Consider the following 19,304-nt stretch of genomic DNA (forward strand, 5'->3'; position numbering starts at 1 on the left):
TTTATCCAAAGCGACTTACAATTGCTATATATCAGAGACAGCACGCCTCTAGAGCAACTAGGGGTTAAGTGCCTTGCTCAGGGACACATTGGTTGATGCATCACAGTGGGAATCAAACCCAGGTCTGCCACACCAAAGGCATGTGCCATATCCACTGCGCTATCACCACCACCTAGCGAGGGCACACATTGAGTGCCTTGTGCCATGGCTTAGAAGGCCTCTACAGATATTGTGACTGCAGTCTAGTCCTTCAAATTTACCAACCCTCAATAAATTTCATAGAATGTATTTATTTCAAAACATTTCATTTATTAAAACCCCCAAAAATAAAACCAATTACAAGTAATTAAAAACATTTTCAAAGAAGCCAACTAAAAAATGCATTCATTAACTGACACAAACTCGGAGCAGACAGTCAGTTCTTCCAGGTGTAGCTGTAGTTGTTCATGTAGATGTGAGTTAGAGCCGTCTTCCCCAGACCTGAGGTCTGCTGGAGCTGCTGGAGGGAAGCAGGATGGAGTCCACAGCCGGACAGGTCCACAGACCCAACAGGACTCTGCAGACGCAGAGAGACAGACTTCAACACAAGTCTTTTACTAAGCAGCTAAAACACATTTACATGTCAGCATTAGAACCATTTAGGTATGTAGTTTGCAATCTCTATGTATTTTATTTTATTTCCAGCAGCTGTGTCTTTTTGAATCTCTGTAGTTTTAGCTTGTAATTCTGCTCTTTTTTTTATTGCTAATCGTTCTGCTTCTGTGTTGTATTGTTTTGTGCTTGTGTTGTCTTCCTTTCTTGTTTCTTTGTTTGTATTATTTACAGAAAGCCTTTTTAACATTAAGGCCAGGGGACTACACATGAGCACAGCCTTATGGCTATCTGTGGCATTGTTAACCCATGTAGATTCATGTGTTTTATTAACGTGCCGTTCTTTAACAAACTGATTGAATATAATCAAAATCTGCGTACAGAAAGCCGTCTTACCTGCTGCAGCGTGGGTGTCTGTGAGTTCATGACGGCGGTGGGTGTGTGTGTGTTCATGACGGCGGTGGGTGTGTGTGTGTAAAGAGCAGCCGAGAAGTTTCCTTTCTGTGCAGGTCGTAGGAGAGTAGTGATGGCGTGGAGAGACGAAGGAAGGATCGGTCCTAAAGGAAAGAAGAGAAATTAAATTAAAGTGCCTCCAAAGAGCGCCCTACCTCAGACGTTATGTTCAGTAAGTATGACCCATATACTGTAGGCTATATAAGATGATATACCTGTGATCTCCAGACTGCTGATGTTCTGGAAGGTAGAACCAACTTGGCTCTTCACATTCACACTGCGTGCCTGAAAAAAAAAAAAAGACACAGACAACTCTTTAGGATAAAAAAAAACCTGTGCATTGAGACAGAATTGCGGGTTGATGCCTCACTTTGTTTGTAGTTTTAAAAGAAAGTAGTTCACAGACCGTCCAAAATCATAGGAATGACCACTGAATTTAAAAAGGTATTAGACTTTAATGCCACAAGAGCAGTATACAAACTGAAGCAGAGAATGTGGAGGTGACAGTGGCAGCTGGGTTGGAAGATAGCAGAACCCAAAGGTGGTAACCTGTTTTGCAAGGTCGTCTAAAGAACAGTCACATCTGGATGCTGAAGTGATGTACACGTTGGACAATGGGAATACCGAGCCCTCTTCATCAAGTTGGGCATCACCTTGCCTGATGGTTCCTAAATTGTACAACGCCCACAGGTTTTGTACCAATTTTTGCAAGGTAAATGCGTTGACTAAACCAGATTCCTTTCCACTCCCATGGCTGGAAGACTGCATTGAATAATAATGATAATCGAATAATCGATCAATCCAGCTTAACGTTAGGCTACTACAAGGTGCTGGTTGACAAGTAGCTAATGCTTGCTGTATAATGTTAGCTAATGCATTACGACACCGTTCAACAGACTCATAAAGTTATTTTTAGTATGATTGTTTTGACCACAGTTAACAACTCTGCATTAACTGTATAGATAGATAGACAACTAATCTAATGCTAATTTAGCCAGCTAGCAAAGCCGAGTCTGACTGCTTGCCTTACTCTCCAGGCGCTACAAGGCTTCAGTCAGGATGCTGCTGCTGCTGCACATCGGCCATCAAAACATGAACTTAAGGCCACACTTAGTGTGTGCGTGTGTATGTGTACCCGCGTACCTTAAGTGTTTGCATGGCGGCCCCTCTGAAGGCGCAGGGAGCCAGCAGCGTCGGGGGTAGTCCAGCCTGGGAGCCGGCAGCCGCCACCAGACTCTTACAGCTCATCAGAAAGTTGATGAGGGTGAAGGTGTGTGAGCCGTCCACACACACCAGCGACTCGGGCCGGTGGTCAACACACACTGTCTTACCCTCCTTACGACTGCACCACGGGTCAAGGAGCTTCACTCATTCTTTCCCAAGGGCTGACACTAACAGTTATATTCATGTTGGATTAATGTGTGAATTATTGTCTGGATGAATGGATGAGTTGCTTGGTCTCTAAAATGTGGCTCAGTGTTTCCAAAAGCCCAAGATTGTTTTGTAGACAACTCCAAGATATTCCCTCCTACTGTCATAGAGGAGAGAAGAAACTAGTAAAATTTAACAAGCTAACATCACACGTTTTTCATAAATATTACTCAAAATGATTAATCGATTATCAAAATAGTTGATTAATATGAGATTAATTTAATAGTTGACAACTAATCCATTCATCCCTGCAGCTCTATATGTTAGTTGTGCTACAGCAGAGAGTGAGAGCAGCAGGAGGATACAGTTGAATGGATATGCTGTCTGGCTTCTTGATTTTATCCTGGACTCCCATCTCCTTCAGCCAGGAGAAGCTGCCATCTTCATCATCACCATCCTCTTCATCATCAGCTGCCAGACTGTCCTCGCCCTCATTCAGCTCACAACACCTACGATTCAAATTAAATAACTGTCAATTAGCTTTGACTCATTTTATAGGGTTCAGGTGTAGTGTGGGGTCACAGGTGTAGTGGAGGCAGCAGACTCACTCCATCTCCTCGTTCAGCTTGTGTTGTTCCTTGCTCCTGCTCCTCTTCTCCACCAGAGGCAGACTGAACTCGATACCTGAACAGGAACACAACATCAATGCATTAACGTAGGGTTATAGTCACAGTGGTGTTTCTGCCAGCCAGAAAACGTCATCACGTCTTTTGCAACCAGCACAAAGGCTCCAAAGGTTGTTGCACTGTGGCTCTGAATTTTTGTATCTCATCTGTATGATTCTTCATCTACAGACCACAGAGTCAAACACTGTATGATTCTTCATGAACAGACCACAGAGAGTCAAACATCTGTATGAGTCTTGATGTACAGACCACAGAGAGTCAAACATCTGTATGATTCTTCATGAACAGACCACAGAGTCAAACATCTGTATGAGTCTTGATGTACAGACCACAGAGAGTCAAACATCTGTATGATTCTTCATGAACAGACCACAGAGAGTCAAACATCTGTATGATTCTTCATGAACAGACCAGAGTCGAGCAGCCTTACATATTAAATGTGTGTTCAGAGAGAGACACCACACTGGGAATAGAAAAAGCATTTTGCTGAAGAGTCTGGAGGGCTCGTTTTGTCAAAGTCAAAAAAACAGCCTCATGGAAAGAGTGTTCTAACAGACGTGTCACTTACAGACGTTAAGGATTAGAGTAGATAAATGTAATGTTTCGCGGTACGTCAGTGTTTAAAACTGCTCTAAGCGATGTCACGTTTTTTAGGCTACAACATTTTTTGTCACATACAGCAAACCTCTCCTCACTATCTGCTAGCTGCCTGTCCCCTGAACACACTGTAAAAATAACACTGTCTCTGTTAAGGCCGAGATTCTGCGATATAAAAATCAATATTTTTTTTCCCAAGAAAGTATTGATTTTTAAGCCGCTAGTATCGATACATAAGTCCCATTCAAATCCCCCGCGTTTACCCCCGTTCGCGTTGCAGGAAGAGCGATTTGGTCAGCCAGCCGCTAGTGTCGCTGTAGAGCAAGTTACCCGTACTAACTTTACAGACGCCGACGTCAACCTCTTCCTGTTTACGGAGTCAGAGCGAGGAGATTCAAGAAAATGGCGGCGAATATAAATCCAGCACCTTCATGCTTAAAAGCAGATGTGTGGGAGCACTTTGGGTTTAAAAAGAAGGAAAGCGACGACTTGGACAAAAGCATCGCGGTTTGCAAGCTGTGTGACACAAACGCGAAACCTGAAGATACCACCAACCTACGAGCCCACCTAAAACAGAGACGTGCACTTCTCCAAGAGCACGTTGATCAGATTCTATTCCTGAGCAAAAATCTGAAGACAATGTAGATCACTTGGTCTGCAGTTATGTGGAGAGTTTCTGTTTAGCGTTCACTTAAGGCCTTAAGGTACTCTGCTAAGATGGGTACAATTTTAAGTTGGCTTAAATGTTGCTCCTATGGACTTGAATTATTGGCTGGCTGCCATGGTTTATTTTTCTTTTCTGCTGGCTAGACTGGCTACCTCACATACTTGTAGGCCTACAGGCCTTAAACTACTCGGCTAAGATGGGTACATTTTAAGTTAAATGTTTAAATGTTCTTCTTAGTGACTTGAATTATTGGATGTTTTGGAGAAGCCATGGTACTAGGTTTACTTACCTGGTGGCTAGACTACCTCATATGTTCAGTGTCAAGCTAAAAAAGCTGTCAAAGAAACTGTTCAGAACAGGCCACTTGCTGCACTTTTTAACTCTCCATTGTTAATTGCAATACTGCACTTCATTTACTTTTCAAAGGCTTGTAAGCTACAGTTTGCATAGTTTCAATAAATGGAACCAATTTTCTCAACACATCTTTGATTCATTTTGTCCAGCATTTGCAAGCTGTAGACTCTCGGTCCAGTCAGAGACATATATTGTGTAATTGATTGTTTTAGTTTTCAGTTCAATTAATTAAATCACCAAAATCACTCTGTCCCCTTTAAATCTTTCAGAAAATGACGTAAGTGTATCAAATTATATTGAATCCTATCGAATCGTATCGTGAGCTGAATATCGTGTATCGTGAGATTAGTGTATCGCTACAGCCCTAGTCTCTGTAGACAGCCCAGGGTCCACAAACGCCAACAAAAACAAACTGCGCCAACCTGAACAAGAACCGACGAGAAGGATTTGGGGTGGGGGGGTTGGGGGTTAGTGTGCAGAAGGGAGGGGAGGGGACGGGATGAGGAGGAGGAGGGGCAAGCTAGCCTCAGTTATGTTTGACAGTACTTACGATACAACTTTATTGTCAGCCAAAGGCTGAAATTCTTTGAACGTCAACAAGAAGTGACGTCACCCAACATTGCTTAGAGCACCTTTAACATGGATGTAGGGCTGCAACTAACAATTATTTTTATAGTCAATTAATCTATTGATTATTTTCTCGATTAATTGATTAGTTGTTTGGTCTATAAAATGTCAGAAAATGGTGAAAAATGTAGATCAGTGTTTCCCAAACACCCAAGATGACGTCCTCAAATGTCTTGTTTTGTCCACAACTATATTCAGTTTACTGTCACAGAGGAGAGAAGAAACTAGAACATATTCACATTTAACAAGCTGAAATCAAAGAATTTTTACTTGTGTCTTAAAGAAAATACTCAAAACGACATTGATTATCAAAATAGACCAAGTGATACACTTTGGGGATGTTCTTATGTATTTATTGCTCACCATATGTAAACAGGTTATAGAACAAGAGTACATAGCGTTACACTTGGCTAAAGGCTTCACATGACGCTTCCCTGACTGGTGTTAGGTTGATAAGGGGTTGAAATGCTTTTGTGTTTACCTCAGACATTTTTCTGCCTTCGCGGTTGTCGAGCTACCAGCAGTAAACATAGCGAACATTAGCAAAGTTACTTTCCTTGTGTTAGCCTAGATTGTTAGCAAGCTACTAACCCAGCATAACGCTAATTGTAATGCCTCATTATGTAAATAAACACAAAATACCAACAATGGTCTAGGCTGAACAGACAGTATGGACGTTATCTAAGGTATAACATTAAACTTAGCGAACAAGGAGAACAGAAGTAGCCTTGACTGGCGTTGACGACTGAAGTGGAAGCCCGGGGCTGTCAGTCAGTAAACAAGGAAGTGATGTCCTAACTGAAGCCCCACCTTGATGAGACGTCTGACATATTGCATTATATTTGAATAAAGAGACCAAAAAACCATGGCAAAATGAAATGCAATTGGTTTCGCTTTCATTCTAATTTTTTGTCCAAATAATTTCAACTGAACTGAGGATTGCATTGAAACTTTGCATATTGAAATGTCAATTGCAAAATACATATTCAAATTGAATGACAAAATTGCAAATTAAATTGACAATTGACAAATACATTTCCATTTGAATAAAGAGACCAAAAACATTCAATAGTTAATATGATGTTGAGGATGTATAAGAAGAGAAAAGCCTTTGTATTATGAACAGTGAAGATGAGGTGCGGGAGCGACTCACCTTCAGCCTTCATGGCCTCTCGGAGCCCCCTGGTTGTTGGAGAGATGAAGGCAGTGATGGAGCTGGAGCCCCCGAGACCTGCGGCCCTGAACAGCACCGTCAACTGACAGACACGTCCAACATCAGAACATTCAATCACAACAGGGCAAACATGTTTTCAGATGCAACCATCCCATTTAAAAAAAGCAATGTACTTTTTTTCAGTAAGGATGTAAGCATGCATGGTTTAAATTTGGATATGTGTAAAGATGAATGAATCTTGATGCAGTTTTTAATCTACATTTGATTTCACTTGTCTTCAGACGTCACTACGTGTTCTTAGTTAATTTATTAGAAGATATTTGTTTCTACTTATTTAGTTATTTTAATATGGGATTTGTTTTAAAAATCAAATTTCTGTAAAGGAAAAAATACAGTTTCAGTGTCACTTTTGGTAAGAGGACACATCCGTTATTTTACACAGTTTATAGAAATAAAGTAGGCCTGTAGCGATGCGTCGATGTCAAATTTTTGCTTCGACGCTTCGGCACAGATCGCCACCACAGACAGTATATAACGTGGGAGACCAAAACATTGCAGAATGGAGAACGAAACAGCAACCTCCTCACAGAATTCCCAACAAAGCCCTGCAAAAAGCCCCAATAAAATAAAAAGTCCTAAAAAACAGCTTGCCCTAAATCATCGAAGGTATGGGAATACTTCAAATTTAGTCCCAAACGTAACGTCGTTATTTGCGCTCTTTGCCAAATGGAGTTGCCATACCACACCAGCACAACAGCAATGTGGGAGCATCTGAAACGGAGGAACCCCATTGTCACTCGTGAAGGAGACAATAACGTAATAACGTTGGCTAAAATTAATTTCATGTTTGTGTGTTGTGTTGCTTGAGCTCTGCGCACTTCGGTGGTGCTAGCTAACTATCTTAGCTCTCCGTGCAGTTTGTTCGTGCTAGGCTGGTGCTAGGTTAGTAGCTAACGTTAACGTTAGCTAGCTACTGGCGCCTAGACAGCGGTGTTTAGCTAACATTAGTTATCATCTAATGTTGGCTTGAATCGTAGCTAGCTTACGGCTGCAGAACACAGCTATCTATAGTAGCTAACGTGAACATTAGCTACTAACCTAGCACGAACAAACTGCACAGAGAGCTAAGATGCGTTGGTTAGCCTTGCATCACCAAAGTACACAGCTGCTAGATCTAGCTAACGGTAGCAAACAGATTGCAGTAGCTTTGTACAGGAGAGATTTAGGTTGGGACTGTAAAACTGAAAACAGGAATTTTATATTGTGTTAAACACTCTCAAAAATGTCTATACTGCACGGTATTTTTTGCACTACAACTTAGGCCTGGGCGATATGGACCAAAAGTCATATCCCGATATATTTTGGCTGAATATCGATATACGATATATATCCCGATATTTTTTTCCGCAAAGTGAGAGCAAATGTTCAGTCAAAGCCAAAATCAAATATGACATGTCACAAGTAGTTTCATAGAGACAGTTGCAAAATCAAATAAATAATAAACCGGTTTCTTCACCTGGTTCATGATTAAATGCTCAGCTGTTCAAATAACAATAAAATGTAAACCTAAATACTGTATAACAGGAGTACCTTTTTTGAAATCAAAGCTCCATATTTGTGATTCGTTCCAAAGGTCAATTAAGCTTTTGATATTAATATAATCTACTTTGTTCAAAATGTAATGCCTCATGCCTGTAAGCCTAGGTTTATAGTCCCATTCTTCCACTTGATACTGCTTCCACTTAAGTAAACTAAAAGATGAACTATCGACTACAAAACAAAGAAACTAATTAATGTGTTAATACAAAGAATATTTATTATGATCGGTTCACAGATCTGAGTCCAAACGGAAACTTCACCCTTCTGAACTAAGAGTTTCTGCTTCAAGGTGAAGTTTAAAACAGACTGAAATGTCCAGGCTCATTCCTCCACTATTTATTTCTGTATGTATTTATGCGTTACATGTCATTTTAACGGGCACTGAGCTCCAGATCCTGCAGCTGCAGACGGTCTCTGCTGCCCCGCTGTAGCTTCTCTCCGTCCGCCTGCCGCCGGCAAACTTATTGGAACTTTCCGCCGATATCGACATACAGGTCGTCCTGGACTACGTGTAAGATCCTACCGATCACCACTCTGTCTTTGGCTGGTCCGATTTGGATCAGCGGGGACCCAGCGCAGCAGCGAGGCAAAGCTGTGTTTTTCCCGGGGAAGAGACGCGCTGCGGCCGGCCACGGAGCTCTCCGCCTCCCGCTGCCGCCGGAGCTCAGGTTGCTGGTCGAAGGCAGCATACATAATCATAAAACACATTGTCACCTGTTAAATGTTATTCATTGCTGTTTGTTCTTTTCATTTCCTCTATCGAACATAATTAAGCAGTACAAAAGTCCGGCATCTTTAGCGTTGATCTGAATGCTTCGCACCCCTGTTCCAAGATGGCGGCGGTTTTGACGTATGTTTAGAACCTCAAGGCGACATCTGTGTATATATCTATGGGAGCAAGGATCACATTTGAACTATATCGATATATGCGATATGGTCTAATTCCATATCTCATTTAAAAATATATCGATATATTTTTAATATCGATATATCGCCCAGCCCTACTACAACTTATTCATTTTTTTAAGTTATGAGAGAGTTATGTTTGTACTGTAAAAGAGTAAACTGGCTGGCCTTTCATTTTGTATAACAGTAAAATAATTGTATTTATTTAATTTTGTGTAAAGCAGAATACTTTTTGCTGTGCAAAACTGTTTAATAAAGTATATTAAGATTTTTTTTGGTATTTATTTGATACATTATGGTTTTTATTAATGGAGCAACAGAAAAATAAACTTTAGATTAATCATCCGATTAGTCGACTAATCGATAAAATAATCCCCCCATTAATCGTTTAATAAATAATCGTTCACCCCCAGCCCTAAAATAAAGGAAGATTTTTCACTCATTTGTCTGTATCTCATTTGGTTAACTTAATGAATCAGGAGTTGAGTGTATTGTTTACATTCCGAGTGTTTAAAATCCATAAAGATGTGTGATGTATAAAGTACATCAGTACCTGATAGGAGCAGAGGTAGAAGTAGGGACAGAGTCTGGCCTTCAGCAGACTGTAGAGAGACGACAGACTCACCGACCTGGAGAACAACACACTGTCATATCAGACCTTTACAAGACTCAAGTGTGTGTGTGTGTGTGTGTGTGTGTGTGTGTGTGTGTGTGTGTGTGTGTGTGTGTGTGTGTGTGTGTGTGTGTGTGTGTGTGTGTGTGTGTGTAGGGCTCTACAGTGCGACCAATTTGGTCGTAAATGCGACCAAAATGTGTAAGGGTGTGACTAACATTTTTCCTAGGTCGCACCGGTGCTCCTAACGTCCTCGCATTCGCTGCCTCACCACAAACGAAGCGATGTTAAGTATGAGAGGAAACCTGTATTATTAACACAGCTGTATATTGTTAAGTATGAGAGGAAAACCTGTATTATTAACACAGCTGTATATTGTTAAGTATGAGAGGAAACCTGTATTATTAACACAGCTGTATATTGTTAAGTATGAGAGGGAAACCTGTATTATTAACACAGCTGTATATTGTTAAGTATGAGAGGAAACCTGTATTATTAACACAGCTGTATATTGTTAAGTATGAGAGGGAAACCTGTATTATTAACACAGATGTATATTGTTAAGTATGAGAGGGAAACCTGTATTATTAACACAGCTGTATATTAAGTATGAGAGGGAAACCTGTATTTTTAACACAGCTGTATATTGTTAAGTATGAGAGGGGAACCTGTATTGGTACCAGTGTTTCCGCTGATATCTCTGTTATTGCGGCGAAAATCACTTTAGAAGTTATTAAATGCAACTAACTTCAGTTTGTTAGCGTGTAAGACGGAGCCTGCTGGACCATAGTTCATAAAAAATGCAGCACAGGGACGATAAAGACATTTCATAGCCTACGCAAGACGTGTGTAACACCGCTGACCAGCCAAAGCGCATTTGACCCGTGCTGGACCCATTCATAATAATAATAATAATAATAATAATAATAATAATGAGTCAGCCATCACTCTCTGAGTAGCATACGCTTCAGTCCATCACACTCCCTTCTCTCCCCCTCTGTCTCCCTATGTCTTTCGGGTCTGTTTTTTTTCTAAGATTTCAGCCCTTATTTTGATAGGAATGCTGAAGACATGAAAGGTGAAGGACATGTAGGAAAGGGCCGCAGGTCGGAGTTGAACCTCTATATTTACCAACTGAGCTATCTGGGCTATCTGTTATTGTTGTTGAAAACAAGTGAAGCTTTCTCAGAGAGAGAGAGAGAGAGAGAGAGAGAGAGAGAGAGAGAGAGAGAGAGAGAGAGAGAGAGAGAGAGAGAGAGAGAGATCTCTCTGAGAAAGCGGAGACATTTTTTTTTATATATTCTAGGCTATTTATTTCAGATAAGTTTTATTTATGTGTTGCAGCTGTATATTTTCAAACTGCAAAGGACACCCTGTCTTTGCATTTTATTTTAATCACATCTTAAATCACCTTTTAATCATATTTTAAATCCTAATCTGTTTTAATAAAAGAGCATGTGAAAAGTTTAGCCCACTTTGTAAAAAATACAGAGCTATATATCGTGTATTGCCATTCATTCAGCCCTAATGGCAATTTGAGGAAAAATTTGGGTGCACCTAAATTTTGTGCTGGTGCACCTAAATAAAAAAAGTTAGGTGCACCAGTGCAACCAAGGCAAAACATTAGTCTGGAGCCCTGGTGTGTGTGCGCGTACTAACTGACCATTCAGTCATAAGGCTTTGCTGCAGAGCCCGGTCCTGTGCCCAGGGCGTGCTCTTCCCCGTGAAGTTCCTGTCTGCGTTGATCCGGGGGAACAGAGAGATCCAGGGCAGGGAGGGGTGTTGCCAGTACACCAGACTCTGCTGGAAGGCACAGCGGAGCTCCGGGCACACCCGCGGGTCCTGCAGGGGACAGAGAGACAGGGACGGACTGTCTCTAACATAACAAGCACCAACCACAGTTTGGAGGCCAAGGAGGCAGAAATGTAGCATCAAGGTCAAGTGTTTATAAGGGGTGTGTGTGTGTACGAGTTGATGTGGGGGGGTTCTTTCAATATAGTTAGTTCATAGTTTTGGCCACATTAAAGACTATCGCCATCAACATAAAGTCAAGTAGACAGTGTTTCCTCTATGTTGATTTGACAGTGGCGGCCCCCCACAGCAACATTCCTGCCCCCCACGGTATCAGAAATAGGGCTGCATTGTTAGAGTGCATGTCGGAGAATAGCGTGGATACTTTACTCTGCAAAAAAAGGGAGAAAGGAAAAAACTGCTGAACGGATGATAAACCAGTTGAGATTAGGGGTGCACCGATCCGATATTAGGATCGGATATCTGCCCCGATGTTGAAAAATAAGCTGGATCGGAAAAATTAACAGATCCACGGGCCGAACCAGTTTTTTTTTTTTTTTTGTTTTTCTCCGTTGCAGCACCGGGACCCCTGTTAACTGCGTACCCTTCTCACTCATGGTAGTAACTTTATAACACAACAATTAATAACCCACAACTAACTCTCTTTAAAAGGATAAAACACCATAGCATAGGGCTATAACAATTTGTGACTTAAACAGTTTCTAACACTAATAATTTTACATTTACAAATGTAGCTACACCGCCCAACGGCATGCTGGGTAACATTATAGCTGCTAGCCTAGCCAGCTAGCCAGGTAGCATAACAGTCTGTTAAGCTGGGAGAGGCTCCGGTCGCTACTGCACATTCAAGAACCGAGAAGAAAGTTAGCTAGAGGATGAAGAAAGACCGGAGATACACCAGAACAACGTGTGCTCAAGAGAGGAGCCGTCTGTTGTTCCCAAGTTTTTTGTTTCTAAAAAAAAAAATCTAACATAATTTAGCCACTGTTGTTGCCCATCGCTCTAACGTTACCGTAACGTTACTCGGCCATGCTAACGTTACTGTGCTAACGTTAAAGACATGTCACTTCAAGCATGCAGCGGAGCAACGTTATGAACATAATCCACCTCCGGTCCCGCTACAGACCGCTGAGAAAGACGGGTTCAGAGCAATGATTAAAACTCTGGATTTAAGATGTCTCGCCTCGCTGAAATACGTCCGCCAACCTGCTAACATGATTCAAACAGCGAAGGAGGCTGACAGCGGAGCTCCATTCAGTCACCTATAACCTAACTTACCTGGGGCCAAGGTAGTGTTTATACAACTAGCTAGCTTACAACTATTTAGTTTTGAAAGGGAAACAATGTTAAAGTTGTTTGTATGTGTAGGCTATTCATTTGATTTGAGTTTATTTTACTACTTTGCACAATAAAAATAGTTTAGCTTCTGTAACTGTTTGATGTATTCTCATTCATATAAAGTTATTGTATAATGTCTTGGAGCCAAACCCTTTAGTAATCAAAGCTTTTAGTAAACATGATGACATTAACATGTTTTTGTGATATTCTATGTACAGTGGGGGAAATAAGTATTTGACCCCTTGCTGATTTTGCAGGTTTGCCCACTTACAAAGAATGCAAAAATCTACAATTTTAATCATATGTACATTCTAACAGTGAAAGACAGAATCCCAAAGAAAATTCCAGAAAATCACATCATATGAATTTATTAAAATTGATAACCATCTGATGAGGAAAAACAAGTATTTGACCCCCTGGACAAACAGCAAGTATTCTGGCTCCTACAAGCCAGTTAGTCTTTCTTTAAGACACAGCCCCAATCCGAACCAATTATCTACATCAAATACACCTGCCTCACCTCGTTACCTGTATAAAAGACACCTGTCAACACCCAAACAACCAGCATCCAACTTCACCACCATGGGCAAGACCAAAGAGCTTTCTCACGGACATCAGGGACAAGATTGTTGATCTGCACAAGGCTGGGATGGGCTACAAGAGAATCGGAAAGCAACTTGAGAGAAAAGATCAACTGTCGGTGCAGTTATCAGGAAATGGAAGAAGCACCACACCACCGCCAACCTCCCTCGGTCTGGGCCTCCACACAAGATCTTGCCTCGTGGGGTGTCCCTGATCATGCGAACGGTGAGGAATCATCCCAAAACCACAAGGGGGGAACTGATGAATCAACTGAAGGCAGCTGGGACCACAGTTACAAAAGAAACGGTTGGTAACACACTACGCCGTCATGGGTTGAAATCCTGCAGCGCACGCAAGGTCCCCCTGCTCAAGAAGAAACATGTACAGGCCCGCATGAAGTTCGCCATTCACCACCTGGACGACTCAGAAGAGGCCTGGAAGAAGGTGATGTGGTCAGATGAGACCAAAATAGAACTTTTCAACTTGTCGTGTTTGGAGGGCAAAGAACACAGAGTACAACCCAAAGAACACCATCCCCACCGTCAAGCATGGTGGTGGCAACATCATGCTTTGGGGGTGCTTTTCAGCCAAGGGGACGGGACAACTCCATCGTATTGAGGGGAGGATGGACGGGGCCATGTATCGTGGAATTCTGGACCGACATCTCCTTCCCTCAGTGAGAGAGCTGAAGATGGGTCGAGGATGGGTGTTTCAGCACGACAACGACCCTAAGCACACCGCCAAAGCAACAAAAGAGTGGCTGAAGAAGAAGCACATCAAGGTTCTGGAGTGGCCTAGCCAGTCTCCAGACCTGAATCCGATTGAAAATCTTTGGAGGGAGCTTAAAATTTGAGTTGCCAGGCGACAACCTCGAACCTGAATGATTTGGAGGCTGTCTGCAGGGAGGAGTGGGCCAACATCCCTGCCGAAATGTGCACAAACCTTGTCACCAACTATAAAAACCGTTTGACATCTGTGCTGGCCAATAATGGCTTTTCTACAAAATATTAACATGCTGTTTGTCCAGGGGGTCAAATACTTGTTTTTCCTCATCAGATGGTTATCAATTTTAATAAATTCATATGATGTGATTTTCTGGAATTTTCTTTGGGATTCTGTCTTTCACTGTTAGAATGTACATATGATTAAAATTGTAGATTTTTGCATTCTTTGTAAGTGGGCAAACCTGCAAAATCAGCAAGGGGTCAAATACTTATTTCCCCCACTGTACTCCTGACAGTAGAATAAGCCATTATAAACCTATATAAAGGTGGCCCATTATTGAAGGCCCATTATTGTTATTTATTAAAATTTATTTTAAGAAGTTTGATTACATTATATTTTCAATTTGAATGCACAATTGTTTTTTTAAATAACAAATAAATAAGAATTCAATACATTACATCTGTGTTATTTTGTCTTAGTTAGGAAAGTAATGTTTAGTTAGGAAGGTCTGGTGCCTTTAGTCTCTTCCACATGGTGGAAGGAAGGTATGAGGTGGAAGGTATACAGTTTATTATTAATTCAGCAACGGTATTGGATCAGTATCGGGTATCGACAGATACACAAAGCCCTGGCATCGGTATTGGTATCGGGACTGAAAAAGTTGGATCGGTGCATCCGCAGTATTGACATTCTGTTGAAAATATCACAGATTCATGTCCCCCATGTATTGATCCTGATAGCACTATACAAGTGGATGAATCTGAAAATGTTTTCTGCAAGATAACATGTAGTACTAGTATTATTCCAGTAACATGTAGTACTAGTACTATTCCAGTAACATGTAGTACTAGTACTATTCCAATTATAATCAACAACAGACCATACAAAGTGGTGAAGCCCCTAAGTAATAAGAAGTTGACTGCAAACATAGTCAATTTAGCATCCAGTTCACGCTAGCCACAGCCTGTCCCAAAAGAAAATGAGACGGTGTCTGTTTCTCGACTAAGATCACTTAAATCAAAGGTAACCAAGAGAGGGGCAATACTTAACAACCTAATTGGAATTAAAACTACCACTGCAATGATAGAAAAGGATAGGAAAATTAGATGTGGATTACTAAATATCAGATCTCTGTCTTCTAAAACAGTACTAATAAATGAATTGATATCTGATAATCAAATTGATCTATTCTGTTTTACTGAAACCTGGCTGGGCCATGAAGAATACGTTAGTCTAAATGAAGTGACTCCTCCCAGTCATATTAATACTCAAATTCCTAGAGGCTCAGGCCGAGGAGGGGGAGTTGCAGCCATATTTGATTCAAGCCTGTTAATTAATCCTAAACCTAAACTAAATTATAACTCTTTTGAAAGCCTTGTTCTTAATCTTCAACATCCAACACGGAAATCAGAACAGCCAATTATATTTGTTGTTGTCTACCGAGCTCCAGGTCCGTATTCTGAATTTGTATCTGAATTCTCAGAGTTTTTATCATGTGTAGTCCTTAAATCAGACAAAGTACTTATTGTAGGTGATTTTAATATCCATGTGGACGTTGACAGCAATAGCCGTACTACTGCTTTCAACTCACTACTAGATTCTATTGGCTTCCTTCAGAGTGTGCATGAGGCCACGCACTGTTTTAACCACACCCTTGACCTCGTGCTGGCATATGGTATCAAAATTGAAGATGTATTAGTATTCCCGCAAAATCCTTTATTATCAGACCACTTCTTAATTACTTTCGAATTCTTAGCTAAACTTCAAGCATGTATTAAAGATATAAAATCCTGGATGACCTATAATTTTCTGATGTTAAACTGTAACAAAACTGAAGTTATTGTGCTGGGCCCTAAACACCTCCGAACTCCAAACTTCATTATCTAAAGATATAGCTACTCTGGATGGTGTTGTCCTGGCCTCCAGCACTATTGTCAGAAATCTAGGAGTTATTTTTGATCAGGATATATCCTTTAACGCCCATCTAAAACAATCATCGAGAACAGCCTTTTTTCATCTTCGTAACATTGCCAAAATTAGGAATATCCTGTCTCAAAACGATGCTGAAAAACTAGTCCATGCATTCGTTACTTCCTGGACTATTGTAATTCCCTACTGTCAGGTTGCTCAAATAAGTCCCTTAAGACTTTCCAACTGATCCAGAATGCTGCAGCACGTGTTCTGACGAGAACTAAGAAAAGAGAACATATTTCTCCTGTTTTAGCTTCTCTGCATTGGCTTCCTGTAAAATACAGGATTGACTTTAAAGTCCTTCTCCTGACCTACAAAGCCCTAAATGGTCAAGCACCATCCTATCTAGAACAGCTCTTAGTACCTTATTGTCCCACTAGAGCACTGCGCTCCCAGAATGCAGAGTTACTGGTGGTTCCTAGAGTCTCTAAAAGTAGACTGGGAGCCAGAGCCTTCAGCTACCAGGCTCCTTTCCTGTGGAACCAGCTCCCAGTCTGGGTTAGGGGGGCAGACACCATCACCTCATTTAAGAATAAACTGAAAACTCTCCTCTTTGATAAAGCTTATAGTTAAGAAGTGAGGAGTTGCAGCGTCCGCCTAACCCGGCCCACCTGCTTCTCTTCGTAGTCATCAGATTTATTGATTTGATTCCCTTCAAACGCCCGGCCGCGTCCTGCTGCGTCTGCTGCACCCACCCGTGCTCTGCAGCGCCACGTTTCATCCCGCAACCTCCTGCTGTGACATGAACTACAACGACTACCTTCAAAGTCACTGTTCCATTATCTTTAATGCGACAATTATCGCCATCACACCCCCAACCGGCCCCGTCAGACACCGCCTACCAAGAGTCTGGGTCTGCCGAAGTTTCTTCCTAAAAGGGAGTTTTTCCTTGCCACTGTCGCAATAGCCACTGCAAATGCTTGCTCTTGAGGCAACTACTGTAATTGTTGGGGCTTCATAAATTATAGAGTGTGTTCTAGACCAACTCTATCTGTAAAGTGTCTCGAGATAACTCTGTTATGATTTGATACTATAAATAAAATTGAATTGAATTGAATCCCTAGTTGAGATGGTGTGTGTACGTCCTTGAGAACTGTAAGTGGTATAACTTATGTTGTCAGTTCATTTAAGCCTGGTCTTGTAAATTTAAATTAAGTTAACTGGTGATTTTCATTGTTTGTATTCTTCACCTGCTAGCTAAATTGTACGAGGCTGTTTATTGGGCTGGGGGGGGTGGTGTGGTGTTCAGACCTGCCCCCACTGCTAAAAAAAATCTTAAAGGAAACACAAAGTAGCACTTTAATTTTTGTTTTCATATCCTCTGCTGGAAAAATACAGTTTAGGATTTACTGTGTTGCAGAAATGTCGGCGGATATTATAGCCTGGTTCAGTAACGTTACTTTAATCTTTTGCTGAAACCTGCACATCTTTGTCTATAAACCCACCATTTAAAATAACACTGAGAGTACCTGCAGACTGTGAGGCAGAGACAGGAAGTGAGCTCTGCAGTGCTGACTCAGCCCTGCAGCCTCCTCCTGAGCTCTGGGATGCTCGGCCCAGGACAGCGTGAGCGGCGAGGTGAAGAGGAGGCGGGTCTTCAGGCTCCAGTCGGCCGGGTACTCGGAGCACACAGGAGGGGAGATGGAGGCCGGAGCGATGGCCTGGGGACTCTGGGGACACAGAGACGTTTACAACAAGGCAGACACGTGGAGAAAGACAGACATTTTGTACAAAAATCAAACCACGAGTCCAACCTTCAGCAGTGGAGCTTTAACCTCCTCTTCCTCTTCCTCTTCAAACAGAGAGTCGTCTCCAGAGAAGAGACGCTTCTACAGCAGACGACACAGCAATATTAAAAAGAGCAAAACATAATCATTTTTCATTTAAAAGAAAAATCTAAATAAAATTATATTAACAAGTAACAATTAAACAATTAACAAGTAACTCTCTAAAAATGAAAATAACAGGACAAAGTAACTCAGTGTTTTCTTATCGTTTCATCAGACTAACAGGACTGACTCATGTTCCACACCCACAGTCAGATCAATACTTGACACATAACTGACTGAGGTTTTAACAAGGGAGAGTTTAACTGAAAGTATTTCCAGAAAACTCCAGGCAAGCTTCCAATCTTATGGATGGCTTTATACACAAATAATTCACTAATTTAAATCTATTCATGTCAAACAGAAATCAGTTTCAGCTTACGAAACAACGAGACAGACGGCTGCCTGAAACTAGAAAAAGAAGCCTAACAAATGGCTTCTGAAGAGCAACAAGAGGCTTGACGGTTGTGATAGATGAATATATGTAACGTTATATAGAAAGTTTGATTATTGTAACGGTCCGGACCTTGCTGGAGACATGTTCCTGTTGTTCTGCCTCAGTCAGCCTATCGCTGAGCGTTAAACTTCCTCGTGTCTCTGTTGACATGTCCTCGTGTCCCTCTTTGTCTGTCCATGTCTTCATCTTGTAAGAAGTGTCCGCAGCTTCTTCGTCATAAACGAGACATTTCTTTTTGGGGCTGTAACTGTTTTCGATGTTAGCGAACGGGTTCCTGCGTTTTCCTCCGGAGCGCGGCTGGCTGCTGAACAGCGGCCCCGGGGAGAAGGGACGGACACCTGCCGCCAGGAATGAGTCGCTCTGTTCCGGGCTGCCAGTGGAGCCCTGGCCGGCCTCGCTTCGACTTCTTTTCCTCCTCATTCGCATGATGTCCGCCGGTCGCTTGAAGCTGGGTGAGTATCCCGCCTGCTGAGACATTCTGAGGGGAAGAGTTGGTCTAAACCATTGACATATATCTAAACAGCCGAGAAGAAACACCAACACTGAGCTGCTGCTGCTGCTTCTGTTGTTTTGTTATCGCGCGCCTTCCGCACTGGACGGATTTGGCGCGAGGCGTAGCGTGCTGACGTAGGTGTTTCCGCTCGTGTTGCGTTTGCGTCTAGAGAGAATAAATGGAAACGGCACATCCCGGTGCAACGGACAACGGGGACAGTTTTTACGACGCAAGTGAGTTAT

The 19,304-nt window shown here is 41.8% G+C and overlaps 1 protein-coding gene across 1 annotated transcript; it reads right to left on the bottom strand.

Annotated features, from left to right (window-relative positions):
• Window positions 1-325: 325 nt before the first annotated feature.
• On the bottom strand, window positions 326-19,197 carry donson (DNA replication fork stabilization factor DONSON). Its single transcript, XM_028578233.1, has 12 exons — window positions 18,639-19,197; window positions 18,041-18,115; window positions 17,756-17,956; window positions 11,302-11,480; window positions 9,579-9,654; window positions 6,500-6,602; window positions 3,024-3,099; window positions 2,781-2,924; window positions 2,188-2,386; window positions 1,260-1,329; window positions 988-1,148; window positions 326-556 (listed from the first exon to the last, which is right to left on the bottom strand). Exons 1-12 carry the CDS (start codon window positions 19,044-19,046, stop codon window positions 416-418), a joined length of 1,833 nt encoding a protein of 610 aa, XP_028434034.1. The 5' UTR covers window positions 19,047-19,197; the 3' UTR covers window positions 326-415.
• Window positions 19,198-19,304: the final 107 nt, after the last annotated feature.

This window comes from Perca flavescens, chromosome 5 (assembly GCF_004354835.1).
Source record: "Perca flavescens isolate YP-PL-M2 chromosome 5, PFLA_1.0, whole genome shotgun sequence".
Classification (NCBI taxonomy): domain Eukaryota; kingdom Metazoa; phylum Chordata; class Actinopteri; order Perciformes; family Percidae; genus Perca; species Perca flavescens.

Bases quoted from the DNA above. Each gene is read 5' to 3' on its own strand.
- donson (XM_028578233.1), bottom strand. From the start codon at position 19,046: ATGTCTCAGCAGGCGGGATACTCACCCAGCTTCAAGCGACCGGCGGAC. The intron at 1,330-2,187 runs GTACGCGGGTAC...TTTTTTTTTCAG, and splicing joins CCGCCATGCAAACACTTAAG to GCACGCAGTGTGAATGTGAA. The intron at 557-987 runs GTAAGACGGCTT...CTGCGTCTGCAG, and splicing joins AGACACCCACGCTGCAGCAG to AGTCCTGTTGGGTCTGTGGA.